This window comes from Corella eumyota, chromosome 4 (genome assembly GCF_963082875.1).
Source record: "Corella eumyota chromosome 4, kaCorEumy4.1, whole genome shotgun sequence".
NCBI classification, from domain to species: domain Eukaryota; kingdom Metazoa; phylum Chordata; class Ascidiacea; order Phlebobranchia; family Corellidae; genus Corella; species Corella eumyota.
The window spans coordinates 850,179-878,175 of NC_137493.1; the positions used below are offsets into that span (position 1 = coordinate 850,179).

At 29.7% G+C, this 27,997-nt stretch overlaps 7 protein-coding genes across 8 annotated transcripts; 1 reads left to right on the forward strand and 6 right to left on the reverse strand.

Annotated features, from left to right (window-relative positions):
- Positions 1-794: 794 nt before the first annotated feature.
- LOC145750010 (uncharacterized) lies at positions 795-1,982 on the reverse strand. Its single transcript, XM_082565916.1, has one exon. The coding sequence runs from the start codon at positions 1,965-1,967 to the stop codon at positions 1,044-1,046; it is 924 nt and encodes a 307-aa protein (XP_082422042.1). The 5' UTR covers positions 1,968-1,982; the 3' UTR covers positions 795-1,043.
- A 2,502-nt stretch (positions 1,983-4,484) lies between these two features.
- LOC145750443 (uncharacterized) lies at positions 4,485-5,646 on the reverse strand. The gene has a single exon (XM_082566483.1). It carries the CDS (start codon positions 5,604-5,606, stop codon positions 4,785-4,787), a length of 822 nt encoding a protein of 273 aa, XP_082422609.1. The 5' UTR covers positions 5,607-5,646; the 3' UTR covers positions 4,485-4,784.
- A 263-nt stretch (positions 5,647-5,909) lies between these two features.
- Positions 5,910-21,384, reverse strand: LOC145750165 (uncharacterized). Its single transcript, XM_082566127.1, has 21 exons — positions 21,290-21,384; positions 15,506-15,591; positions 15,350-15,420; positions 14,746-14,910; positions 14,439-14,562; positions 14,194-14,305; positions 13,844-14,000; positions 13,567-13,739; positions 12,959-13,176; positions 12,691-12,860; positions 11,153-12,328; positions 10,696-10,822; positions 10,225-10,301; positions 9,945-10,032; positions 9,691-9,803; positions 9,135-9,311; positions 8,577-8,709; positions 7,896-8,019; positions 7,402-7,531; positions 6,461-6,594; positions 5,910-6,067 (listed from the first exon to the last, which is right to left on the reverse strand). The coding sequence occupies exons 2-21, from the start codon at positions 15,585-15,587 to the stop codon at positions 5,938-5,940; spliced, it is 3,681 nt and encodes a 1,226-aa protein (XP_082422253.1). The 5' UTR covers positions 15,588-15,591; positions 21,290-21,384; the 3' UTR covers positions 5,910-5,937.
- LOC145751041 (transmembrane protein 45B-like) lies at positions 18,218-21,064 on the forward strand. Its single transcript, XM_082567113.1, has 6 exons — positions 18,218-18,334; positions 18,471-18,559; positions 19,042-19,218; positions 19,593-19,769; positions 20,196-20,494; positions 20,720-21,064. The coding sequence occupies exons 1-6, from the start codon at positions 18,252-18,254 to the stop codon at positions 20,900-20,902; spliced, it is 1,008 nt and encodes a 335-aa protein (XP_082423239.1). The 5' UTR covers positions 18,218-18,251; the 3' UTR covers positions 20,903-21,064.
- Positions 21,385-21,491: 107 nt separating the features above from the next.
- Positions 21,492-24,322, reverse strand: LOC145751353 (GPALPP motifs-containing protein 1-like). Of its 2 annotated transcripts, XR_014283731.1 has the most exons (8): positions 23,905-24,322; positions 23,592-23,696; positions 23,324-23,417; positions 22,990-23,091; positions 22,625-22,720; positions 22,114-22,239; positions 21,889-22,041; positions 21,797-21,818 (listed from the first exon to the last, which is right to left on the reverse strand). XR_014283731.1 is itself a non-coding variant. In XM_082567469.1 (7 exons), exons 1-7 carry the CDS (start codon positions 24,294-24,296, stop codon positions 21,940-21,942), a joined length of 1,017 nt encoding a protein of 338 aa, XP_082423595.1. In that variant the 5' UTR covers positions 24,297-24,322; the 3' UTR covers positions 21,492-21,939. The 2 variants fall into 2 exon arrangements, 1 of the variants encoding a protein (XP_082423595.1); XM_082567469.1 differs by having other exon boundaries at positions 21,492-22,041.
- On the reverse strand, positions 24,322-26,337 carry LOC145751355 (trafficking protein particle complex subunit 4-like). The gene is made up of 4 exons (XM_082567471.1): positions 26,209-26,337; positions 25,828-25,981; positions 25,105-25,341; positions 24,322-24,757 (listed from the first exon to the last, which is right to left on the reverse strand). Exons 1-4 carry the CDS (start codon positions 26,304-26,306, stop codon positions 24,596-24,598), a joined length of 651 nt encoding a protein of 216 aa, XP_082423597.1. The 5' UTR covers positions 26,307-26,337; the 3' UTR covers positions 24,322-24,595.
- LOC145751354 (proteasome subunit alpha type-6-like) lies at positions 26,321-27,378 on the reverse strand. The gene has a single exon (XM_082567470.1). It carries the CDS (start codon positions 27,334-27,336, stop codon positions 26,587-26,589), a length of 750 nt encoding a protein of 249 aa, XP_082423596.1. The 5' UTR covers positions 27,337-27,378; the 3' UTR covers positions 26,321-26,586.
- Between the last annotated feature and the right edge of the window lie 619 nt (positions 27,379-27,997).

Consider the following 27,997-nt stretch of genomic DNA (forward strand, 5'->3'; position numbering starts at 1 on the left):
TCAATCCCCACTGATCTCATGCTGTAGCGCCCTTAAGTAAGGCGCTATAAACGGTAGAAACTCCTGCTGAGCCAGCACTTAAAGCAGCATAATTATCGGGCAAGTATAATCTATAATATCCCAAAAAGTATAAACTATAATGGTTCAGGGTAACAAATGTTACTCTATGTTTAATTGTTACTCTTTCACAGGGGACCAGAAGCTTCGGCCAGAAGGTTCGGCCTGCAAAAAACGCGGGGTGTCGGTGACGAAATTGCCGCGTAAAATGTCAGTTTAAGACCATATTTTACCGATATTCAAAATAAAATTTGACAAAAAGTATAATACATAAAAAAATTTTAATAAGTTGTTACGAATATTATATATAGTCGTTACGAAAAAAAATATATAAGCTTCTGGCAACCCTTTCCCATTAAGGATAAACAATTACGAAATAAAAATGGGCCATGACCAACACGCCCCTAAAATCCCACGAATACCAGCGGTGTAGATTTATAAAAAAATTCCGTAATGTTACCCAATTTAACTTCGAAGGAGGCCCGTAAAATTTTACCGGGTATGTTCACGGGGAATCCCCCGGTAAAAACGGTGCCACGTCACTACAAAATATTTGCGCAATAATTAAGTAAATATTCAGTTTTAATGATTTTTCGACTTTGAAACTTTATAAATATGTTGTTAAAAGTATAAAACCTGTTATCAGCGACCTTATTATCTAGATTTAATTTTATAATACATGGTAAACTATATAAATTGTTTAAGTAATTTTCCTTTAATATTTCATACAAAATAAATGTGGTTTTTTTAGTTTGGTTTATTAAAACAAGAAATATAAAAAATCAAAAATTTTACAAAAACGCCAAACATCTTAATAAAATAAAAGCATTCAAATAAAAGCACAAAACTACAAAAAACAAACAATTTAGGGGTGAACTTTGATCAAACGAATCTGTACGATACATTAAGTGTAACATTAAATGTTTTTTATGATCATTTTTTAAATGAAATAAATTGTTTAAACCCAAAATTTCAGCGTTTTTTGGTTACTTTACCAGAGTTTCTGACTCTGAATTAAGTGACTGTTGATGCGAATAATTATAAACCTCGGATTCTTCCCCGACGGAAGGCGGAAACTGGGTTCCGCTTTTTTCCGGTTCCGTTTCCTGTTTGGGAAACTTTTCCTTCATTTTTTCAATCTCAAACTTTTTGTTTTCATTAAAATCGGGAGTGTCATGTTGGGGAAACTTTACATCGAACTTGTCACGTGGCTTGGTGTTGCTGGTATTCGAACTCAGGCTCTTATTGCTCGAACCAACATCGTCTTCATCTCGGTTTGTTACTGAATTACAATTTTTGTAGTTAGGGGGTGGAGTCGTTGGGGCTACAAATTCTAGATTTCTTTTCTTAGCAGCTTTGTGACGACGACGGCGGCACGCACATATAACCAACCCAACAATAAGGGATATAACCAGAAGTAGTAAGAACCCAACACTTGCCATTAGAATGGTGTTGTAGGTCTTCAAGGTGGTGATATCCATTAACACTCTATCAAGATCATAATGCCAGCTGGTGTAAGTACTTGGGCACTTTCTTTGGCACTCAACTGGGTTCAAACGGCACAAAGTAAAACAACTTTCACAACTCTTACTTGCCCCATAAAAATATTCATTCACCCCACATTTCTGTTCCTGGGTTTCCACCTTATCGTAAAAATTTTCAACGGCGATTTTCGCAAGTTCGTAGATTTGTTTTCTTCCCATGCTTGACCTCGATTCGTTCAAATTCTTACGATTTTCGTTTATAACTCGAAATTTATTTTTACGACTTGATTTCCCGCTAGCAACTTGTCGGAATAAAATAATTAAAACGAATGCAAAGATCAAAGCTTTCATGTTCATTTTATTCCTAAACTTATTGCGCAACTTAAACTCAAATATAAAAACCTTTACGTCAAGGTAGTCGTACATATATGACTCATCGGTAAAATCTTAAACGGTGAATCACCGAGTTCTCATTTACTCGTAATAAAGTTTTTAGGGGAACCCCCCGGTGAAGTTGTTGTGTGCTTTTCTTGTCGGAAGAGTTAATGTAGGTAAGGCCACGTTGTATAACTTCTTTGTCTGCCTTTTCCAAGAGAATTTTTAAAAAAGAACTCAAAATTTATTCTAAGTTACCGTTTATTTCCCCTTTTTTAATAAGTTTTACCTAGATTTTTTTGTTCTGACTTAATAACATGAAAATACAAAAGAAAAAATTTTTATTAAGTTTTAATAAGTAAGCAAAAAAACAAAACATTTAATAACAATAATTACAACCAAAAAATAAAAACTGCCAAAATTGATCATTTAAAACTGTTAATATGGCAATTAGACATTAAATACAATCACTTTGGCACAATGATATAACATCTAATGGTTTGAAAGTGGTGTTTTGATAACAAAAATACAAACTCAAAATAAAAAAAAAAAAGTGTAATTGAATGACTTAATACAACAATAATTTCGGTTTCAAATACTGGTTTAAAATTAGTGTTTGCAGTTAACGAGTTACAACTAGACATAGCTTAAACAAAGCATTTGATCTCAAAAATAATGAGAACGCAGTTATGTACAACAGAATTTTTAAGTTGATATTAGGTTCGCAACGAAGAGTCATTTAAGGGGTTTAGCAATGTGCGGGTTTCGTCGGTCTCATCCTCTGAAGGTGGAAACTGATTAAAACTAACCCCATTGTCTTTCTTGTGTTGCAAATTATCTTTGTCCTGTTCGGGTTGTTCGGATTGAACGGTTGCCTCATCCGGTTTAGGATCAGAATTTAAAGTGCCATGGGGTTTATCTTGGTTCTTGTTTTCTGCTGGGTTTTCACTGGAGGAATTTGAGTTTAAACTTTCTTGACTCGTATCAGGTGCATTTTGACTAGAAACAACACTTCCCTTGCTGGTTGATTTTGAAAGGGATTTTGAATTTTGCTTGTTTGACCAATATACAAAGACCCCAAACATTATAAAAAAAACTATAACAACCGCTACTAATGAATAAATTGCTACCACAAGTTATCTAAGTTGTATTGCCAGCTTGTGTAGGTACTAGGGCATTGTCTTTGACATCCAGTCGGATCTGAACGGCACAAAGTGATACAACTTTCACAAATCTTGCTAAGCTTAGAGTAGAACTCGTTTTTACCACATTGTTTGATCTTGTTTTCTAAATTATCGTTGTAATTTAGAATTCCTGTTTTCACTAATTCATAAACTTCGCTTCTTGACATTTTAGTCGATTTGAAGTTGACTAATGCTTTCCTTATCTCAGTGCTGGTTTCATTAATGTTATTTTGACAGCTTACATAGCCAATTGATGAGGTTAGAAACCAAGTAACAACTAATAAACACGTTAAATATCGCATTGTCATATATTATATATTTGTTGCGTAATTTAAAAACTTAAAAATCACAATAACAAAATGGTTAATATATTTTGTGCTTCTAGCAAGATAAAGCATAAAAACGGGGATTACCCTATAAATAATCTCGGGGGAAACCCCGCATATTTTTCCATTCATAACTTTTAAACACCGCAATATTACATGATAGTGATGTAATGTGCTAATTCTAACAGGTGATAATAACATTATATTTATTGAATTACTATTTATTGAATCACTTGAAATTTAATTTGAGCGTGTTTGAAATAATTTCAAGATCGGTCCCGAATCGCAAAAGAGCGCTAATTTCAAATCCTGATATAAGCTCAGTTTACATGCGATTTTTGAACTGTGTTGGGATTCGCTTACTAAGTTGTTTCTTGTGGCTTAAGCTGTATTAGATAATTTAATAATGTGTAAAAATACAACAAAGCCGTGTTATCTACATTAGCCAACTGTCTGTCTGGCTGTTTGATTTTGGCAGACAAACAAAATAAAATGATGTTTTATGAACATTTTTGCAAACTAAAAGTACATAGACTTAAACTTGTAAGCTTAAATGTAATACTGAGTCGCTGGCCAAAAAAACAAATATTAGTTTTAGAACCGTGTTTGAGTTTCAAAACCACCTCTCCTAAGCGTATTTGAAAAAGCGATTTCAAACACGGTTCGCCTTTTTCTCGCGTAGCGAAAACGAGAGAACCGAACTCCAACAGGGTTTGTAACACGGTTTAAGCGCCCATGTAAACAGGCTTATAGAGTAACATTAGTTACCCCGGCCCAGTCTCGAGTTGCCTTTAACAGTTTGGGATATTATAAATTATAATTGCCCGATAATTAAACTGCTGATTAAGTATTGGCTCAGCAGGAGTTCATGCCGTTTATAGCGCCTTACTCAGGGGCGCTACAGCATGAAATCAGTGGGGATTGAACTACAGATCAGTGGGATTGAATATATATAAGATGGGCATAACATCTGATTTTAACTAAACATTTATTTCTTATTTTTTGTTAATTTTTAATAAATTTTTGGGCTCTGACTTGTTGACATTAAATTATAAACATCATAAGTTTATTTTTATTTTAATATATACTCAGAAAAACAAGGCGCATAACAACAAAAATACAAACCAAAAATAAAACTCTTAAAGAGTGTAATTCAATCACTTATATACTATATACAACAATCATTTTCGCATTAAAAAACCTGGTTTTGAAATAGGTGTTTGGCAATTAACAAGTAACATCAAAGCATAGTTTAAACAAGGTATTAGATGTAATCTGTACATTTAATCCAACAAAAGTTTTAAAAAAAAAGAAACTTGTTTAACAAAATATACATATGTACACTAATATTTATAGTGTTATTTATTATGCAACAAATGGTCGCTAGCAGAGTTTATTGGATAATATTTTTCACCGGTTGTGTCTTCTGTGGGTTGGATCTGCATTAACTTGCTCTCTTTATCTTTCTCGTATTGCAAATTATGCTCGTCTTGTTTTGGTTGTTGAGATTTAATTGTGGTTTCGTTTGATTCGGGAACAGAATTCGATGGCCCAGGTTGTTCATTTTGGTTCTTGTTCCCGTTTTCTTCGGTTTTTTCATTACTAGAACTTGAATGTAAGCTTTCTTTACTTGTATCGGGGCTGTAATCGTCTCGGCTGGACGCCACACTTTTCTTACTGGTAGATGGCGTTAGCGAGTTGTTTATTTTATAACAACAAAAGAAGTACAAAGCAAAAATGAAACCTAGCACTAATAACGCCGCTACACCACAAACAAGCGCTATAATTACAGTGTCCTTTTCTTTTAGAGCGTCAATAGTGTTCCATACCTTATCTAGATCGTAGTGCCAGTTTGTGTAAGTACTAGGACACCTTCTTTGACATTCAGCTGGGTTTGAACGGCACAAAGTAATACAACTCTCACAAACTGTACTTTCAGCGTAGTATTCGTTCACACCACATTTTTGAGCATTTTCTATTAATTCTTCCTTCTTATTTTCAAAGGCTATTTTGGCTATGTCATAAATTTCGTTTCTTGAAAACCCCATTTCTGGTTTCGATTCGTTAGATGCTTTTCTGTTCTTTCTTTCTAGGCTGATTTTATCAGCTTGGCTAGCCGCACAGCTGATGGTCAGTAATAATAACAAAACATTTAACAATAAAGTAGTTGATGAATGCATACTTTTATTCTATGTATTGCGTAAAAGTAAACCTAGAATGTTACATCTTTTCCCTTACAAACTGATTTATTTAATCACCTATAATATAACGCGGGGAAGTCCCAGGGTAATTACCTGGTAATTATCAAAGGTAGTATAGATTTACAAACAAATTGAATTACATCACTTTCTAAATTTAAATAACAGATTTATTATTCGTTTTATTTAACAATTTTTATTCCAATTTCACTACAATTTAATTTCAAAGCTAATTAAAACATTTTTGTTTTATATTTTCAATAACAAATTTTATTCTGTGTATGATTGTATTTCAAAAATAAACAAAAACAATTTAATTTTGTGAACCAGTACATTTATCACCAACAATACTCAACAAAGGATTGTTTATAATTGAGTCTGTGACGTCATAAACATTAATTAGATCAGGAAGAACTCGCTGAATTTTCTTTGAGCCATCCCGTCTTTAAAAATTTTGAAATAAATTAAATTTATATCAAACTTTAATAAAAATAATGGTTAACTCGTATTAAAAAAAATCTTTTTTGTATATATTTATTTATCCTTAATGTGGGAAAGTCGAATGGGCGACATAAACATAGAGTAACATCAGTTACTCCGACCCAGTCTCGAGTTGCCTGTAGCAGTTTAAGATATTACAGATTATAATTGCCGCTGGTTAAGTGCTGGCTCAACAGGAGTTTATACCGTTTATAGCACCTTACTTAAGGGCGCTACAGCATGAGATCAGTGGGAATTAAACCCACGACCTCATGTGGTATAACCGAGTGTTTTGACCACTACACCATGCTGCCGAATATCTATTACATAACAAGAAAAAAAATAAAATAAAATACCTAATTAAGGCTGAAGATAGAGCTCCTTTACAAAGATCTTTAGCAAACAATTCAAGCACTTTATTTAACATAATTTGATTTAAATAAATGCTCAGATCGTTTGCTATTTGTACTGGTTCTAACTTTATTTCAATCTAAAAACAAATGTTTAAATATTTAAAACAGTTTAAGAAATAGAAAAACAGGAATAATGTTTAAATTTTATATAAACCTATGTTTAAGAAATGTGAAAAACTAAACATAATATAGTTAAACTTACAGTGTAATAACCTAATCTTATATTTAGTAACCTAATTTATAACGAAATATTAATTATTTAACTTTAGTAGAACATAAGTGAACAGTGGTTGAGATACTGTCCTAAACTTTGGGCTATTAGTTCACCTTTGACTGAAACTATGTGGTAACAGTCAACAATTTTACAAAATATTAATGATTTATAATACTTGGTGCTTTTCTATTAAATAAAGTACAATTAAATAATTGCTAATGTAGAATGTTGGCCCATACATCAGACTATGAGCCAAAAGGTTTTGAGTTCAAGTCGCACCAATGCCACATTATTTACCCTTGAGCCCGGCGTTTACAGTAAGCTTAAACACACCAAAAGGTTTCGGGTTCGAGTCGCACCAATGCCACACTATTCACCCTTAAGCCAGACGTTTGCAGATAGCTTAAACACATCAAAAGATTTTGGGTTTAAGCCTTACCAATGCCAAATTATTTGCCAATAAACCCGGCCTTTACAGATAGCTTAAACACACCAAAAAGTTTCGGGTTCAATCCGCACCAATGTCACTATGTTTGCCCTTAAGCCTGGCCTTTACAGATAGCTTAAACACGCAACATTAGCAGTTAGCACAACCTTTCCCAGTGAAAAACAAAAATCCATCATTTTAAGGTAATATTGAAAATATTTAGAAATGCATGTATAACTTTACCTCTGAAGTGATTTGATCTATTGTCTTCACTTCTAAACTCCTCTCTTCAATTCCTCTCACTTTTTCTCCCACTTTCTCCTCCTTAATCCTCCTGGGAGGAGTAATTGAAATAATATCCACATCTTCATCTCTATAAAAAATATATAAAATATGACATTAAAGTAAAAGTTAAATTTTATTTTTACAGCACTTTAACTGAATAAAACAAATGCTAAAAAAACTTTTAAAAATTAATAGCTTAATTAATATTAGTAAAAAAATCTATAAGGACAACTAAGTGGGGTAACTTAACATCTACGAAGGGCAACTTATATATATATGTGTTCATATTATAGGCCTACAAAATAAATAAAACTTCTATTTATGGTAAATTATCACTGGCTAATATTAGTTGAGAGTTGTGACCATATTATGACAATTAAAATGCAAAATGTAAAGCTGGCTATTAGTTAGTATTAAATAATGTATGTTATAAGTTTTAATAAATTACTAACTTAGTCATAACTTGAGTTTTGGTGTTTAGAATTTGTTGAACAACATTTCCACACGAAGTTAAACTTGGTTGGATGTTCAGATTTAAATTTTTTTCCTCTTTTTCATTTTCATTAACCTCATATTCTGTTAAAATAATATTTATTTAGTTTGGCATATATTTAGAATTGTACTAAACATTATATATAATTTTTTATTATTATAATGGTAACGTTATCAAAAAATTAGCAAATACCATAAAATATTGAGTATTTTTTTATGAAATGTTTAGTTTATTGTATTTCAACATTAAGTAAAGATAAAAAAATAAAAGTTTTTAAATGATACACCAGGGTGATTCCCCAAGGTGATTCCCCAGGTTAATTTGGCTATTTACTGTTAACTTTCTTATATTGCGCCATAAGTGCTAATGTTTATAATTTAAGTGACATGTTTATTGTCAATTATGACAAATCAGTTTAACTTAAGTTAAAAATATAACTAAAAGATATCACATAAAGTATTTAAAAAAAAATTTAAATCCAAATTTAAATAAGTATAAATACAAATTTTAAAATATTTAAATTTTGGTTTTATTTTGGATTTGGAAGTGTTATAAAATACCTTTTATTATTGATATAAACATTTAAAAATAAGTTAAACTGAAAATAAGTTAAAATATTTTATCTTAAAGGTTAACTTACCATCGGTAAATACAGAAAATCCATTTCTTAAACACCAATTTATGATAAATCTTTTTGATGGAATGTTTTCAATATTGGTGGATTTTTGTTTCACGTGTTTCAAAACTTTTTGAATTAAACAAGCTCGTTGTAACTAAAATAAATCGAACAATAAATTGAAAAATAAAATAATTAATTTATAGATGGTAAAAAAGAGTAATTAAAAAATGTCATTATTTTTTTTTTGTTGTATATATATTTTTTCTCAATGTGGGAAGGTCGATTCACGACCTTAAAATAGAGTAACATCAGTTACTTCGACCCAGTCTCGATTTGCCTGTGGCAGTTTGGGATTATATAGATTATAATTGCCCGATAATTGTGCTACCAATAATCTAAATTTGTAAATTTATTTTAATTTATTCGAATTTTTACGCATAATAATAAAATTATTAAAAAGAAAACAATTTATAGAAAATTAGACTTTAAAATATACCTTAAAAGTTTTAATTTGCAGTTTAACCTAGAGGTAAATCCCCCCTAAAATTTTTAAAGTTATTTTTTTATATTTTTTGTTACCTCAGAAGCTCTTTGCTTGCCTATATTCCATTCCAAGAAAGTTGATTCATCTTTTGCACAGAATGAAAGGTCAACAATGCTCTTTTGTTTACCAACAAGCGGAATTGATTGTGCAACAAAGGGAAGAACTTCAATCAAATCAGTGACTTTATTTCTCAAAATCCTGTTACCTATAATCTAAACAAATAAGTAAAAAAAATTAAGAAAAAATTTTAACCCAAAAATTAGTAAATATTTAAAAACTGCCAGCAGGGTCTAATATTTAGAACACTTTTTTACACTACATGAAATCCTGGGTTCAATCCCCACTACTCTCATCCTGTAGCGCCCTTGAGTAAGGCGCTATAAACGGTATTAACTCCTGCTGAGTCAGCACTTAATCAGCAGTATAATAATCGGGCAATAATAATTAAAAATATCCTATACTGTCGAAGTCAAATCGAGACTGGGTCAGAGTAACAAATGTTACTCTATGTTAAGGTCGCGAGGTAAATCTTACATTGAAGATAAACAATATAAAAAACTCATATGAACCAAAATTTTATGATAAATTAACCTGATAAAATGGCAAATTTTCATTAATTGGATTTTTTCTGTCCCACCAAGAATAAAATATTTCTTTATCCTCGACTTTTAAAGATAAATCCACATAATTCTTGATAGCAAGTCCTATAAACATTATTATTAGAAATATTAAACAAAAAAAAATTTTTACAACAGATTTTAAACATTTATCTATAATTTTACACATACTTTACTGATATATATAAAGTAAAATATTTAAAACAATTAAGCTATAAAATGCCTTACCTTTAATATTAGTGTTAGTCGGTGATTTCTTTACTTTTGAAACTGGTTTCAACTTGTCCGTACTTACTAAAGCTAAATGTTGTTTGCCCTAAATATATTTAAACTAAATTAAAACAAGATCTACACACTATAACATACAAGTCTAATGTTTAACATAAGTAAAGAAGTGTTCCAAGGTTTAAACTTTAAGTCTGTTATGTAAATATACACAGCTGGTGAAATTAATAAAAAGAAAGTTAACGTTAAATTTTACAAGTTGTTTGTTTTAATTGTTTATTACCTGATCATTGGTGACAGTTGTTAAAACAAATTGTTGTGGGGCTTTCCCTGTTAAAGGATGACATACTTCCACATTTGCTAAAAACAATAAACATTTTTTAAAAAGGATTTTGATTAAATTTTACTTAAGAATCATCTTTTTATGTTAATTTTTCAACTTTAGCATATAGTAACATCAGTTACTCTGACCCAGTCTCAGGTTGACTTTAGCAGTTTGGGATATTATAGATTATAATTGCCCGATAATTATGGTTCTGATTAAGTGATGGCCCAGTAGAAGTTTATACTGTTTTTAGCGCCTTACTAAAGGGCGCTACAGCATGTGACCAGGAAAAATCAAACACATGACCTCATGTAGTAAAGATGAGTGTTCTGACCACTACCCAACGTTGCTACTGGTTTAGTTTGTTAGAGGATCATACAGTACATGTAATTCAAAACTTTAAAAATAGGCCTATTAAAAATTTATTACGTGTTGGTTTCTCTAGCTTGATTTGCATTGGTCGATTCTTATTGACTCCTGCACCAATCAGAGCGCTTTGTAAAGCTTTAAGCGACATCATTTGTTGTTTTGATAACTGGGGACTTTCAACAGATTGCTAGAATATTCAAAATAATCAGTAAACCAAATGTTTTAAAGATTTATTCCACCATTGCAATATCAGTTACAAATACAACGTTTTTCGATTATTTATCCTCGATGTGGGAAGGTCAAATGCCCGACCTAAACATAGAGTAACATTTGTTACCCTGACCCAGTCTCGAGTTGCCTGTGGCAGTTTGGGATATTATTAATTATAGTTACCTGATAATTAATCTGCTGATTAAGTGTTGGCTTGGCAGAAATTCATACCATCTATAGCGCCTTACTCAAGCAGTAGGGATCAAACCCTGGGCCTCATGTACTAAACATCAAATTTAACTTTTACCTCATTTTGTTCAGTGGAAATATGTTTGATTGGATTTGCATCACTCACTAAAACCAATCCCTGCTTTGTGTTCTTTAAAACATAAGATTTCTGCTTCTTTGTTTCACCTTGTGATGTCATAACTGCACTCTGTGACATCACATTCGCCCCAGATGACCCCATTTTAAGATAAACTTCTTTATTTGGCGTGGGATTTTTGTTGGGCACAGTTAAAGTAATTTTTCCGGGTTGTTTTGGGGTTGTGGGTTTGAGTACAGACAAAGCAGGGAACACGGTCGTTGTGTTTTGTTGAGGTTTCATTAAACTTGAAATCGGAATCGCTATTTTTGAAGTTACAGCTTTTCTTCCACTTTTGTTCTCGATTTTCCGCTGTTTTTCTGGCAGAATAACATCTCCCATTGTGGCCGATCGCTTTTTCCCGACAATTGTTGTGTTTTTTACACCACCAGGAGGCGATATAACAACAGTTCGCTTTAACGATGATGTCATTGGTGGTGATGTCATCACCGATTTCGATCGAGGTCGAATCACGACGACTTGTTGTCCGACTTTGCTTCCCATGCTGACAGTTTTACCAACGGTCGACTGTTGTTGTTTTTGAGTTGAAACATAAATCACCTTTCCACCTTGGATTGGAGATTTGAGTAAATATCCATCAGCTGATGTGGATCGTGGCCTCTGATTGGCTGGGACTGGGTTTGATTGACAGGGGGCGGGACTTAAAATGATGCACTTTCTTGAAGGTGAGGTGGGGATGACGAAACTAGAATTTGTCGGAGAATTTAAAATAGTTTCGTTGTTTTTTGATTTATTTTCAACACCAACATTTTGATCTAAATTAATGGTTAAATTAACAACCGGTGTCTTATCAACATTTTGATTGACAGGTGATGTTTGAGTGACAGGTAAAACTTTAATAACATTTTGATTGACAGGTGAAGTTTGATTGACAGCAGGGATTTGGTTGATGGGTAGTGTTTGATTGATAGGTAAGGTTTGATTGACAGATGAAGTATTAATTATTCCTTGAGGTTCATTAACATCGTTTTCCTTTTTAATTTTTATATTGGTTGACTCACAAACTGGATCAATTTTTGGTTTAATTTCTTTAACTTTATCATCCACAACAGTTTGGTTCCCATTATCGTTGACTTCTTTTTTAGGAGATAAAGTTTCCTTAAAACAAAATTATAAATTACTAATGTAAAACATTTTTGTATATATCTTTATCTTCAATGTGGGAAGGTCATCTTTATGACTTAAACATAGAGTAACATTTGTTACCGACCCAGTCTCAAGTTGACTTTGGTAGTTTGGGATATTATACATTATAATTGCCTGATAATTAAACTGCTGATTAAGCGCTCGCTTAGCAAAAGTTTGTACCGATTTAATCGCCTTACTCAAGGGCTACAGCATGAGAGCAGTGGGAATCAAACCCAGGACCTCATGTAGCGAAAACTATAAATTTTAAATTATTTTTATTAGTGAACTAAAAAAAACAAAATTTTAAATCAAAAATTTCACTTAATTATTACCTGATTTTTTTCTTTATCTGTGACATCATTAACCACATTTTCTGGAACGTGACAACTATCGCCTCTCCTTCTCCGTCGTTTCTTGTCACCAGGAGGTGCTAGACTTTCTTCAACTTCCATGCTGTTGTCATAGTTACCTTTGTCTTCTTGGCTTCCATGCAACTCAGTTACTTAACAAAATAAATTTCAAAAAATTAAAATTTAAAATTTGATTAATTAGTTAAAAATAAATTACAAAAAAGAAAAAAATTTAAAATTTAAAATTTACCTTCTTTTTCAACAGGCTTATTTTTTTCAGAATTTGAATCTGTTTCCATTTTCTTTTCAACATTTTTTTGTTGATCAACATCTGGTTGTTGATTATCAACTTGTTGATTGAAGTCAGTGTTGTCGAGCAAGCTGTCGACGCGAAGCCCAATTGTTGATCGATCCAATTCAACGTCACAAACTGTTTCAGCTCCCAAGGTTTGTAGACCAGTGTACGTTCTAAAACAAAAAGTTAAAATTTTTTTAGACTATTGTTTTTTTTTACCACAAATCTACATTTTTCATTTTAACTTTTTAAATACTTTTTGACAAGATTGGTAAAATGTAAGTCAATTTTTTTTTTGTTAAAAGTTACTTGCAACAAATGACAGCTTATATAGCTTAAAAATAAATAAAAAAAGCAAAAAATTTGCAAGTAATTCTGAATGAGGATGTAAATAACAGGAAAATCTCCATCAAATTGGTATAAAATCGCCAAAAGCAATTGCTCTGGCTAACATACCAATGATACATTCTTACATTTAAATGTAGTTTTTAAATTGAAACAACTAAAATTAACTAAAAAACTAAATTTCATTTGTTAATTTCTCTTCATATAATTATAATCACCTATCCAGTTTCAGGTTGTGTATAATATCAACTCTCCTGTTCCTTGGGTCACAAAAATGAAGTTGTATTCTGATAGGGAATTCCCCCCAGCCCCTTCTTGTAAGATGAAATGGGGCCTCAGTGACCTCTACAAGGTCATTGGGTCGATAACTTGGATGTAAGAAAAACCAAACCTGTGTGATGTTATAATTATTAAACTATGATGTCATCAACAATTTTTTTAAGTTCGAAAACTTTTTTAAATTTTAAATTTTATTAAATTTTTTGGGAAAATTACTTTTCTAACAAAGTGGTCGATCCGGGGTTCAAACTCAGGACCTCTAACATAAACCATCCACTTATGAGTAGCTCTGTCATTCCCTTCCCTCTTATCAGGAGAAATATATTTGGAAACATTGCCGACTATGATTCGCTTCTTTACTCTTTGCCGCCCTCTGTAGATGTTTAGTAAAAAAATATTTTTAAGTTTAAATTAATTAACACAACTTTTTATTTTTTTTTAATTAGTGAATTTTAATAAATTTTTGAACTTTTTTTTTGTCACAAAATAGTAAAAACCCTATTTAAAATTTTGTCACAAAATAGTAAAAACCCTTATTTAAAACTAATTAAATTTAGAATTCCTACCCAAGTTGTAGCAAATCTTCATCTTTAAAACTTTCATCAATTTTAGTTTCTTCAGTTTTTGAAATTTCCTCTATTTGGTCAAATTTTTCAACAACTTCCATTGGCTCTGGTTCTACAAATATTAAATAATTTGAGATTTTCAAATATTAAAATCAAATAAAAAATAAAAATGGTCATTTAATTTAAAAACAATTTGTTTCTTTTTTTTAAGTTATTTAAAATAGTAGAATAAATATCTATTAAACCATCATTATTGTTTTCAATAAGTTCTTCATCTTTTAAGATGGCTTTGTCCTCATTCTCGATGTTTTCAACACTAGGTGGAGCATTTTTACTTAAAACTGATGTCACTGCTTTTCGTAAAACATTCTAAAAATTTAAGAATTAAATAAAAATTTTGTTTAAATTTTAATAACAAAAACACATATATAGCATTTATATTTTACAATCTCTATTTTTAATTAAAAATTTTTATTTTTTCAAAGTTTTATATGAAAAGTATAACAATAATTATCCATTATTTTAGCAAATCAAATATTTAAAAGATTTTACCTGAACTGCTGGATGCTGAGCAGCCCCAACTTCTGCTCCTTTCGATTTATCGATGGCTTTGGTAAAACTTGATGAATAATAACTGGCAACAATACAAGCTCGCAATCTATCCAATAAATATCTTGCTTCAGTCATTCGATCAACTATCGTCATCACCTCATTTTCCTGAACATTAAATTTAAAATGAAGCTATGCCATAACATACTTAAAATCTTTATGTAAACATTATTACTTATGGCATGTTTTAAATCATTAAATTGATTTTGTCATTTTTTCCCGTTGCATTGTTGTAATATTAATTGTATATTGTATTTATTATTTACTTTTATCAATGTGCGAAAAAAAAAAATAAAATATATATATGTATGTTTAATTTAGAGGCCTACACAATTTATTAAAACTGCTGTTTGTGGTGTGTTGGTAAATTATCACAGGCATATATTAGTAAGAGTTGAGACCATATTACAACAATAAAAATTCCAACTGTAGGACGAGCTATCAATTAATATTTATAGGTTGTTTAAGATAAAAGTGTATGGTTTGTTAAATTTACTTTAAACACTTTTTTTAGGTTTTAGTATGAAAATGCATTCAGATATATTACCTTGTCACCAATTGCTTTACTAAATTGTTGTTTAATTATTTTACGTATTTTCTCTTTTGTTTCTTCTCTGGCTACAAAAAAAAGCGAAAAAGTTAATGAAACTTTAAATAAAGAATTTTCAGAACTTAAAAACTAAAAGATAAATTAGTTAGTTACCGTCTGTTTCATCTTTTGAGCTTATTTCTTCGTTAACTTTTTCCACATTTTCATTAAAAGCATAATCTGGATCTACTTCCATTTTTCTAAAACAGTAAAATATTGTTTATCTCATACAATAAATTATTTTACAAATAAAATAAAAAGTGTTTAATTTAACAAAACCAAAACTTTTTTATGTCAATTTCAATTTACCATAGAATTAGCAAATAGGAATATATTTATAAACTGTTTTTTTATACTTTTTCGGGTGAACATTAATAATACTTATAGCATGTTTTAAATCATTAAATTTATTTGTTATTTTTCTATTACAGTAATGTAATATTTATTGTATATCTTTTAAAAATTATTAACACAAGAAAAATAAAGGGGGGTTGAACAATATGTTTGCCTCTAAGGAATAAAAGGAAGGCTATATTAAGGATCTAATTACATGAAATTATATTCCCCTAATGGTTAAAATCATTCGTACAGTATAATATTTAAAAATTACTATTAGAAGCTTCAAAAAGATTAAGTATTTTAGTTTTAAAAATTTGATTTTAATACATAAAAACATTTTTTATATTTAGTTTTACATAAATTTAACATTTTATTATAAAATAGTTTAAAAACTTAATAAAAAATTGTAAATTACTTTAGGCAAGCAAAATCTTAAAACCAATTTAAAGACTTTTCAAGTAGTTGAAAACCAAAAGAATCAAGATTTAGTTGTCACATATATCATACTTTAGTTTCTTCTTAACTTCATTTACATACAGTTAAAAGGGGGATACAACTTAACCACAACTTTAAAAAACGTATTGCATGCTTAATAGTGCATTAAAAATTAAAATAACTTAAGAATTTATTTTAATTAAATTGTATCACAGTTTAACTAAAGCAGAACTTGGTTGTTTACTTTGAAAAAAAGTCACGTATACACTCCGTTAATCTTTTATCGGCAGCAACAGAGAAAAAAAAAGTTAAAAATTTTCGCAAGTTTTTAGCGCGTGAAATTGTCGCATTGTTATAGAAACAAGTAGAGCAGAAAAAAAAAGTTATATTTTTAGGTTTATAAGTCAAAAAAATCTTTTTTTAAGCTTTCTAATTCCAGTTATATGCTGGCAAATTTAACAAGTTTAAAATAATATGCGCGCTATAAAGGTATATTTGTTAGCGTATAATGCTTTGTTGTTAGTAGTTTATTGCGTCAAAACGTAAGAGAATTTAGGTGCGTTAACTGCTGGTTAGCAGCATTTGCTTTACATAACTTCTTGTTAAACTATTAAAAATAGCGTACACGACATTTAACATACAGACATAACGCGCTCATACGATAAAAAACGTTTTTTTCTATAATTTGTATCTTGTAACTTTTATCGACGATTTTTTGTATAGTTTGTATCGTATCTGTTGCAAGGTTATTACTTTTAGGTCAAATGTTCTTATGGTTCGTGCCTTTTAGGTAAAAATTATACTTTTAGTTATCATAAAAGTTAGGTAACTGTTGCCAAAAGATATAAACGTGCAAAATTCCATGGTAAAAAATTGTCTTTCCAATTTATTTTACAACATTCATGTATTAATATATCCATCAAACGTAAGTTTAAACAAGGGTGTACTTTGCTAATATTTAATGTGTGCTGTAACTAAACACCCTCATTTAACACAGGCAAAGGAATCAAACGTTAGTGTGTAGCTAGTTAAAACATATTTAGTTTTATATTACCATAAGATAGGTCGCATAGGAAGTAAAATCATGTAAAAATATTAAATTTTATTATAAAAACAGTTGTCAATAGTATTATGAATAAATGATATAGTTTATGTGTGAATTATTTATAGTTTTTAGTGTTAAATTATATATTGTAATAAATATTTAAAGTAATTTTAATTGGCTAATATCAATTATTAAAATTGTAATATACATACATTTTAAGCAACATTATGTATATTATTTAATGCATTTTAAAGTAATATGTGAACATTAATTTATAAGCAAGAGTAAAACATATCATAAACCTAGGTATAGTGTTAACCTGTTTTCTTATTTATAATACAAGAGTAGTAATTATATCTTTTTAAACCAAAAATTATTGTTTTAAAATTCCCAATAAATAAATTGCCTGAAGCTAGATTTGAAAAAGAATAATTATCTTCTCACATAATACAATTATAAAAGGTTTGGAGATTTAGTTACATAAATACAATTAATCTCAAACTGTTTTGTTACAAAGAAGTTTAGAAAATTCGTAACTTTTTTTATTTGAAAGATTACAAAGCATAATAAAACATTCCTTATTTTTAAAAAAGCTTTAAAAAGTTCAAATTAAAATTTAAAATACCCAAAGTTGCTGAATAATTTAAAAGTAGATTTAAAAAAGAGAGAATTAAAAATTTATAGAAAACATTTGAGTATGTACAACTAGATTTACTACAAAACTAGAGCAAAGTCAGAACTCAGTAAAGTAACTAGTTTTCAGGGGGATTTTAACTAGAATAATTTTAACTTAATAAAGAAGAACATCTTTTTAACATGAGGTCAACGATTGATTTTCCCCGTAAGGAAATAGGTTATTAAGGTTAAATTAATTTCCTATTCGTGTGGGTTACTAGAATTCAATTTTAAACGTAGCTCTAATAACATGGTTCAGAAAAAGTTTAGTTTGTAAAGTTGGTAATTACTAAAATTAGAATATTATTAATTTATTAACTTTTTTTTATTAAATTAGATTCAAAATTCATTAATTTTTAATTAAAAATGGGCAGTTTTCCAGGCCATGCTTTACCAGGGACCTTTTTTATCTTATTTGGATTATGGTTTGCTGTGAAGGAATGTTACAGGTGAGTTCATAATAAATTAAAACTAAATCTACAAAACCTGACAGTAATTAAGAATAATTACCAAAAAAACTCCACAAATTACAAAAATTCCAGCGTTAGGAGTTTTTCCTAATATAATTTATCATTTATTTAACAGATATTTTGTTAAAGCTCGAAAAGTGACAAAATGGTACAAAAATGCTGATTTATTGGAGGGAATAATTAAAGTTTTTTTTACAGCAATTGGTAAGTTAAGTTAATTTAACCCACATTTAAATAAGCAAATTATTTAAATTATTAATTCCCATGCAACTGTGATAAACAAACATAGCAAATAAAAAATAAACAATTTTTTTTTTGTTACCAAAATATGCAAAATTGAATCTATACACTAGTTAATAACCTGTCTTACAGTTTGCATTATTTCGATTGTAATATGGTCTCAACTCTTAACTAATATTTGCCTGCGATAATTTAGCTGCGCATCAAAAATAGCAGTTTTATTTTTTTTATAAACCTATTAGTAAGACATACTTAAATTTAAAGTCCACTAAGCTTTATTATATATAGATAATAGTTGTGGACAATATTAGCAACGTATAGCCTTTTAGAATAAAAAAAACTGTCGTTTATGATGCTTGGGCAAAATCATATTAAGACTAGCACTATAATAGTAACCAGTTAAATAATTCAAAAATATTTTTAGTTTAAAACAAAAAATATTTCAGGCATTCTTATGGAACAAGTAACAAGTAATGGGCCAGAGTTTCAATTACACAGTAAATCAGACCCACAAGAATTTCAAGATGGAAATAATTGGGCGCACTGTACCATGTATATCTTCTTCTTATATACTGGGGTGGCCGATATTTTTGCCTACAAATTCCCTAAACTTACACCAAAAGGTAAAACAAAAAGTAGTCACTTAAAAATAGTTATAGGTTGTACAAACACATTAACAAAACACAAATATTTTAAGAGCGGCTTTGAATTATTTGGATCACTTGTAGTTTATGGCCCTCCAAACAACATTAGGACAGTAAAAGTTATATATTAACTATCGTGTATATATAAAATAAAACATATTGTTAGATAAAGTTTTTATAAAGTTAAGGTATATATAGAATTAATAGATATAAATTTAAAAGAAATGTAGGGTAATATGGTCGTTTAAGGATCATAACCTACAAATTTAGTCTCAAAACAAAATCTAACAAATTTCCATCTATCTATTTTTTAACTTTTTATCCAACCAATTTTTTTTACTTTTTATTTTTAGGTCTTCCTAGTTTGATGCTTGGTTTAGCTTTTTTTATTGAAGGATTTTTATTTTATTTCCACACAAGTGGAAGAGAGGGGATTGATGTTAGAGTTCATGTTTTATTGGTGATTTCTACTTTTGTTGGTGGGGCAGGCATGTCCTTAGCTGGAGTTATTGATACTTTGCAACCTCAAGGTGAATTAATTTCGGTTTTTAGGTCTTTATATTATTTTAAAAAAGATTTTACTACACTTTTTGATATTTTACGAACCCGTTTTTTAAGTTGTTATAAGTTTCGCAATCAAGGTTTAGGATTTTAATTAAAATAATTTTTTTTTGAAAGATGTTTAACGTATTTTAATGAGTTTTATGATCTTAATCAAAGTGCATTAAAAATTTTATTTAAGTACAAGACCCATAAATATATGAACGCAGTTTTTATTCGTTATTATTATAAGTTTAGCAAAAAGGTTTAGTACTTTAATTAAAATTATTTTTTTTATAAGATGTTTAACGTATTTTAATGAGTTTTACGCTCTTGACCAAAATTTAATGAAAAACCTTTTTAAATATAAGTATAGGACCAAATGTTAATCAAAAATACTCAAAATTTTTTCATAGATCCCCTCCACAAACCATACAACCAAAAACATGAACACAACAATGGCTATCTTCAACTTGAAACAATGGAGGGGTCATTGTTAGATAACAATGAGAATAATGACAACGAACATAATTTCGATGAACCAAAAATCAAAAACCACTCAAACTCAACAGAGTTAAATCAAGTTTTAAAATTACTCGAAAATAACTTAAAACAAGAAGAAAGCTCAGAATTAAACAAATATAAAAATCTGAGATATATTCTGGTTATGATTTCAACTGTTTCAACTATATTACAAGGCACATGGTTCTGGCAGGTAGGAAATAGATAATTAATTAATTATAATTAACAGTTTTTGTAATTAATTATCAGCACATAAGGTAATTATAAAACAAAACAATACTCTATTAAAAGAACAAGGTTTAAATGATTTATATACATGGACAAAAAATGAATTTTATAGCAGTGTTATTAACATATCAGTAATTATACTAAATTAATTAAAAACCCACAAAATTAACAATTTTTATTTATTTTTTAGATTGCCTTCACCCTATACCCCCCAGGAAAACCGGGTTGGGACGAAAAATCCCACTCAAATATGACATTTATAACAATGTTTTACACATGGCATCTTTCCATCATTATATTACTAGTTTCAATTATTCATGGAGTTATGTATTTTTGTGTTAGAAGAAAACAAACTAATTATAATGAAATTTAAATTTATGTTAAGTATAATACAAGGGTGCAATAAATATCTTTTCTTAAACATTTTATTATCAGTTTTTTCAATATTTAAAACACCATTAAATGAAATTATTTGTCCATGTTTTGTAGTACACAATTTTTTATATTTCTACCGTTTTAATAAACTCATTTTTAATGCCCACTTTTTGTATTAATTAAATTGTGAATATCTTATCTCTTTTTAATAATACATATTATTTAAATTTTAAGTACCTTGTTATATATACCATTAATTTAAATGAAATATTAGTATTGTTGCATGCTTTTAACTGATTTAAAAATGATAAAAAGACGAAATAAAGATATTTAAAAAACTATAAAACTTGTTCTTATTAAGTTAAAAATATAAAATTTTACTGACCTTATTCTGCTTTTCCTTTTACTAATTCAATTGTTTTCTCTTTATTAAATCTTATTTACATTAACTTACTAAACATTATACAACCTAGGTAATCTAAAAAAAATACAAAAAAGGTTAAAACTTACAAAATATTTCTTATAACTAAAAAAGGCAATGCATTAAAATGACTATTATAAAATACCCTATAATGGAAATTGTGGATTTATTTTTTTTAACATTAATATGTTTAAATGTTGATATGGCAAAAACACAACAGTACACAATAATGAAATAATTTGATCACCAACAATAAATAGTAAATATGATAAGATATTACTTTAAAGTCATAAAAATGCTAAAAAAGTTTTATATATGGATTTTCAATTTTGGCAAATAAATTTAAAGATATAGTTAAAATTATATCAAAGTTCAACCAGTTTTTTATATCAAAGTTCAACAGTTTTTATAGCTTGTGTAGGCACACAGCTTCACTTCTTCTTATCTTTATTTTTCAGCTTTTCGTTTAGCCTTTGTATCTCTTGTAGAGTTGCTTTAATATTAACTTTATATTACAATTACATATGCAACAATGTTAATTTCTCTTCCTACAATTCCAATACCTAGTGTTGGTTAGGTGTCTAATGTCTTCTTTGTTGAAATCCCAATATTTTTCACAAGAAAGTGGCAGAAGTCTCCCCATGAGCAAACCTGGAGGACAAACCTTCACTTTTCTTCAACATTCTCTTCTTTGCTGCTTCATCAAACTTGTTGGCCTACAATACAAAAATAAATATTAGAACTCTAGATTTTGGGATATCAAAATATTTCAGTTTGGAGTTGCTTACCTGAAGGTCGAGGTCACGATCGAAAGGCCGTCGAACATCAGCCTTTCCACTTGCTTTATCCTCTTTTAACTTTCGTTTCCGAGATTTTTCATGCATGGATAACAGAGATTCTTTTTTCTCAGTATTCTGGTGTAAATATTTTTAATTTATTACAAAGCAAATGTTGTCATTATTTTTCCATATCACCTCAAGGTGATAGGTTTTGGATTTTTATTGAAAAAGAGTGGCTGTTGTAATGTGTTTGAGCTATCCGTAAACACCGGGCTCAAGGGCGAAAAGTGTGGCAATGTGGCAATGGTGCGGCTCGAACCCGAAACATTTCTGCTCGTAATCTGCTGCCATGACCGTTTAACCACACTATTACAAATGTTGTCATTTTAGTTTGTCTAAATAGTTATGGCCTCTATCATCACCTAACAGATAAGAAATTTAACAATTTAAATACAAAACCCTTTAAATTATATACAAAAGCTTGTGAAAAAGTCCAATTTAAATTTAGAATATTTAATACCTTGTTAATTTGTTTAGAAATATGATTATCTCTCTCTTTGATCCTAATAAGATCTGGATCAATGTCCTCAGCTTTAGCAGGGTTAGTTTTACCTTCCTAGAATAAACAAAAAACAATTTTTTCAAGTACTTGTAGTAAAAAATAATGTACAATGCATTTTATAAATATTTTTATCCTTATAAATTTACAACCTATTATAAATTATGTATGATGTTGTTTCTATGCAGTATTTAAAGTAAATTTAATTATTAGTTATTGATCACATAAGAACCCAAACAATTATTTTTAAGACAACAGAATACAATTAATGCTGTTTGTGTATGATGTAGGTTATTAAATATTGCTTTACATTAAGTATTACAAACCTTGGTTTTTCTTAACTTATCAGCTGGTGTATCGGTCCATCCCGATCGATCTCCAATCTCTTTGGGATGAGCTCGGAACTGACGAGGTCCCATCCCAAAACCCTGTGCAAATATAAAACTACTTTTTAGTAGGTAAAATTTATTTTTAACTAAGAAACATCAATGAAAATTGTTTCTTTTAGTTTAATCCACAAAACATACAAACTTGCTCTTAAATACCCTTTTTTGAGCTCTATACAATGTCGTTTAATACATAAAAACAAAGAAGTTGTATACCAAACTTATAACACTTCTAAATAATGGTTTAAAAGTGAGGATATTTGGAAATATTTACTTGAAACACTGGAGGTAATTCTGTCATCCATTCTTCCCTCTCCACTTTCTTGTTGTCAAGTTTTCCACTCAGTTTGTCTTTCATTCTCTCTGCTCTAAAAATTAAACAACTTTAAAAAAAACTTTTATTCTTATTTGAACAAAATAAAATTAACATATAATATTCTTATAATTAATCATCTTTGCAACATGTGGCAAAAAAAGTTTTCACATTTATACTATTTAAAATTAGATTCTTAAAATAAAAGTGGTTTAGTTAAAGTTGGAACCTTTTCTCAAAATCTCTAACGATAAGAAATTGTTGATCTTCTTCACTTAAATCTGGAGGAGGTAGAGGTCCAACAACATCCTCTTCTTCTTCATCTGATGATTGCCTAAAAGATAAATTTTTTTTTTTTTTTTTTAACAAAATAACAAAAATTGTTTTAGTTTAAGAATAGTAGAAGAGTAAAGTTTATTTTACTATATTTTAACCTTTCAATCTTAACCAAAAACTACTTAAAATTGTTCTAGCCACATAGTTGAATTAATTTTACCATTAATTAACCAATTTCAAACTAATATATATTACAGTTTGCCAACCTTTGGAATCCAGGAGGCAATTGGGGTCCAAGAATTTTATTTCCTCTCTTCATATTTGGTGGAAGAGGGGGACCAAAAGTGTCATCATCTTTAATTTTGTCATCATCGTCATTACTATCATTTTCACTTGTTTTATTTATTAAGTGAGGTGGCAAAGCTGGCCCAGTTTGTTCAATAGATGGTGATTTGATTTGTGGAGTTTTAGTGAGATGGAGTGGTAGTAAAGGTCCTATAGATTCATCAATATCTTGATTTTGTTCTTCTTCGCATGATGAACTGTTAGGTTGAGCATTGTTTTTAGAAGGTAATATAGGTCCAATTTGATCTTCTGGTTTATTGTTTGTTTTTTTTAAATGCGGGGGCAATGCTGGCCCAATATAATCATCCTCCATTTTAAGTTAAATATTTTACATAAAACTAGAAAAAAATATAAGAAAATAAACCAGTTAAAAATTATTCAATTTTAGAGAAATAAGTAAAAATTAAACCAGTTTATAAAATGTAGAATAAAGATAAAGTTAGTCAAAATAAAAGTAATAAATACTCATTGTTAAATTCATAATTTTACAAATATTTTCAATTTCGATAACTAAATTAACTTATAACTTTTCATATTCAAAAATCACTAGAAATACAAATTTAAACATAATATTGCACAAAAAATTAATGAAACAAATATTGAAATAAGTGTTTAGAAAGTATATCCAGTTTTTTCAGTTTGCTCAATAGCCTGAACAACATTTGCATCAAAAAGTTCGGTTCTGATCGGCATTTCCAGTGAATAAAATGGGTTTTTAAGGGCAAAGTCAGCATAAATTGCATAAAGTCTTTTTAAAAGTGAATCAATCCCATTCTAAAAAGGGAAAAATTAACATAAAAATCCTCAATATATGACTTACAAATAATACTATTTTAAAAAGGTTACTTACAAAAAAGTGTTTTTTAATAAGCCATATATGCAATGCTTACATTTTAAAAAAAATTTTAAATTTCATTTATACCTAAAATTTTTAGAACTGGGTTCAGTGACTATGTGATTATATATACTATAAAATCTTTATGTTAGCATTAATATTTATGGCATGGGTTAAATCATTAAATTGATTTTGTAATTTTTTCCCGTTGCATTTTTGTAATATTTATTGTAAATTTTTTATTACTTTTATTGATGCACAAAAAAACATTTAATAAAAATCTCACCTGTCTAGTATCAGCAAATACAATAAACTTAACTCCAGTAACAGTTTGGTGGCAGTGTAGAGTAAAAGTGTCGGTCTCCATGGTTTGAATTCCTGAGCTTTTATGTTCAGGTGAGAGTTGAACACTGATAGCATACAAGGAATGGAACATGCTGGCCATCATTATCTTCTGGTTAGAGGATAATTTTGGGCGGCCAAATTTTAAACTGATCGGGTAGTTAGCTTCATTTTCAATTTCCTAGCGCAAAAATGGAAATAGAATTATAAATAAGATGCTTTTTAAATGCTTTTTTAAAATGGTCAAATTGGGAAAAGCAATTTTTTTTTTTTTTATCCTTAATGTGGGAAAGTCGAATGCGCGACTTAAACATAAAGTACCATCAGTTACTCCAACCCAGTCTCGAGTTGCCTGTAGCAGTTTGAAATATTATAGATTATAATTGCCCAATAATTATGCTGCTGATTAAGTGCTGGCTCAGCAGGAGTTCGTACCATTTATAGCGCCTTGCATGAGATCAATGGGGATTGAACCCACGACCTTATGTGTGGTGTAGCAAGTGTTCTTACCACTACACCACGCTGCCGGTTAATTTTCTTATTTAACTTTAAATATAATACATCTTGTACATACATACAATTAACTTTATTAGCTTTAAACTATTCAAAACTTTAATAACCAATTCTAAATGCCAGTAATTAGCTGTACTAAATATTTTTAGTCTACCTCTAATGCATCTGTGCCATCTGACAATTTCTTTCCATTTAAAACCTTCCCGTTAACAGCCAGCACCACATGTCCAACTTTGATCCCATCTCGTTGCCCGAACACAACAACTATTTGGTCGGATTGGGCTTCAAGTTTCAGGTCCAATGGGTAACTGTAAACCAACATCAAAACATATTTAACAAGCTTTATGGTAACTTAAACATAGCACTAGAAAATGTTTCTAAATTCAAAAATTGTCCTTAAAAATACCAAATCAAAATATATATAAAAGAACCTTTATATAGAAAACTAATTAGGCATAATATATACCCGATTTATATTAAATTTTTAAACAATTATTTAAAGTAAAAGATAATTTAAAAAAAAACTTCTTTTTACCTTAAAGTTTTTTCCATTTCAATATTTGACATCTTATGATCATATTGGTAGATCAATCCACCTGCCTTGTTAACTATATAAGTTGAAAACACAGTCATTTTAACCTAACAACCTAAACATTAGTTAACTGTAAGGTGCCAAATACAATAACATTAATAATTTTAAAATTCTTACGTCGCTAAATTAACAATTCAGAAAAAAAAATAATTTTCAAAAATCTAATATTTTAAACTGAACATTTTGACATATTTTTAGTCAGTAATTTTGACTACAAATATATAAAAAGCAAAATTGGGACACTAAACAGCAACAATTTATTAATTGAATTTTTCGAAGTGAACTTTTGCAATTTATATCGATAATTTTTGTCTAAAAGTTTTAGTCTTTTTCAGCAAGAGCAGTAAGATAAACATCTATCTCATCTTCACTTAAAACATGAAATTTTGGGTTCTTTTTCGTGACAACCGCAACTTCCAATTCAGATGGTTTAAAATCTGCCGATAAAACATGAGTAAGACACGATAACGCAACATCAATGACCTTCTCCAAATCCCAGTTTGATTCCTTCTTCTTTTTTACTTTTTTCTCCAAGAAAGTGTTAGCTTCTGTTTGTTTAACTCCAGCGCTGGTTGCTCGAAATCCACAAAAATATCCGGCAGGATCTGTCTTGTACAACATCGGTTTATTATACTCTTCATCCCAACCTATAGCTATCATGCTACACCCAAGTGGTCTAAGACTTGCATTCTGAGTATAAACCTGGGAGATATCCGCCATTCTTTTACATAAAGCATCAACAGGCATCTCATAACCATACTTGTACTTGAAATTAATTGCTTCACTTCTAGCACGTTGAACTTGTGATCTACTATCTGCTGTCATACCAGTCATAACACATCCAACATTAGGAGTAAGATGGAACATATGTGTAATGGTGGTTACATCAATTAACTTGTCGGGTATTTTCTTCTGAGTGATTAGTACAGCACAGTCATCACCTTTGACCCCAACTGAAGTTAACCCTGATTGGTTGATAGCTTTGAAAGCATATTCGACTTGATATAAACGACCTTCAGGTGAGAATATTGTAATATGGTGGTCAAATCCTGCACTGCTTCCACGAGACATTTTAAACCAAAACTAATTCCTAATTTAAAAATTGTTAAAACTTAGACTGAAAAAAAACATGCAAATATTAGTGACAGAACCCCTACATCAGTTACCCCAACCAACCCATCCAATCTTGAATTGCCTGTGGCAGTTTGAGATATTATAGTTTATAACTGTCCGATAATTTTTTTTTTTTTTGTATATATTTTTATCCTCGATGTGGGAAAGTCGAATGCGCGACTTAAACATAGAGTAACATAAGTTATTCCGACCGACCCAGTCTCGAGTTGCCTGTGGCAGTTTGGGATATTATAGAGACTATAATTGCCCGGTAATTATGCTGCTGATTAAGTGCTGGCTCAGCAGGAGTTCATACCGTTTATAGCGCCTTACTCAAGGGCGCTACAGCATAAGATCAGTGGGGATTGAACCCAAGACCTCATGGGTGGTGTAGCAAGTGTTACTACACCACGCTGCCGGTTTAATACACCACGCTGAATACACCACGCTTTAATACACCAAACTGCCGGTTTTTAAAAACGCTGCCGGTGATAATTAAACTGCTGATTAAGTATTGACTTAGTAGGTGCTCATACTGCTTATATTGACTTACTCAAGGGGACTACATCATTGATATATTTATTTGGTATATCGGCAGCCCAGTTGCAGTTGGCAAATG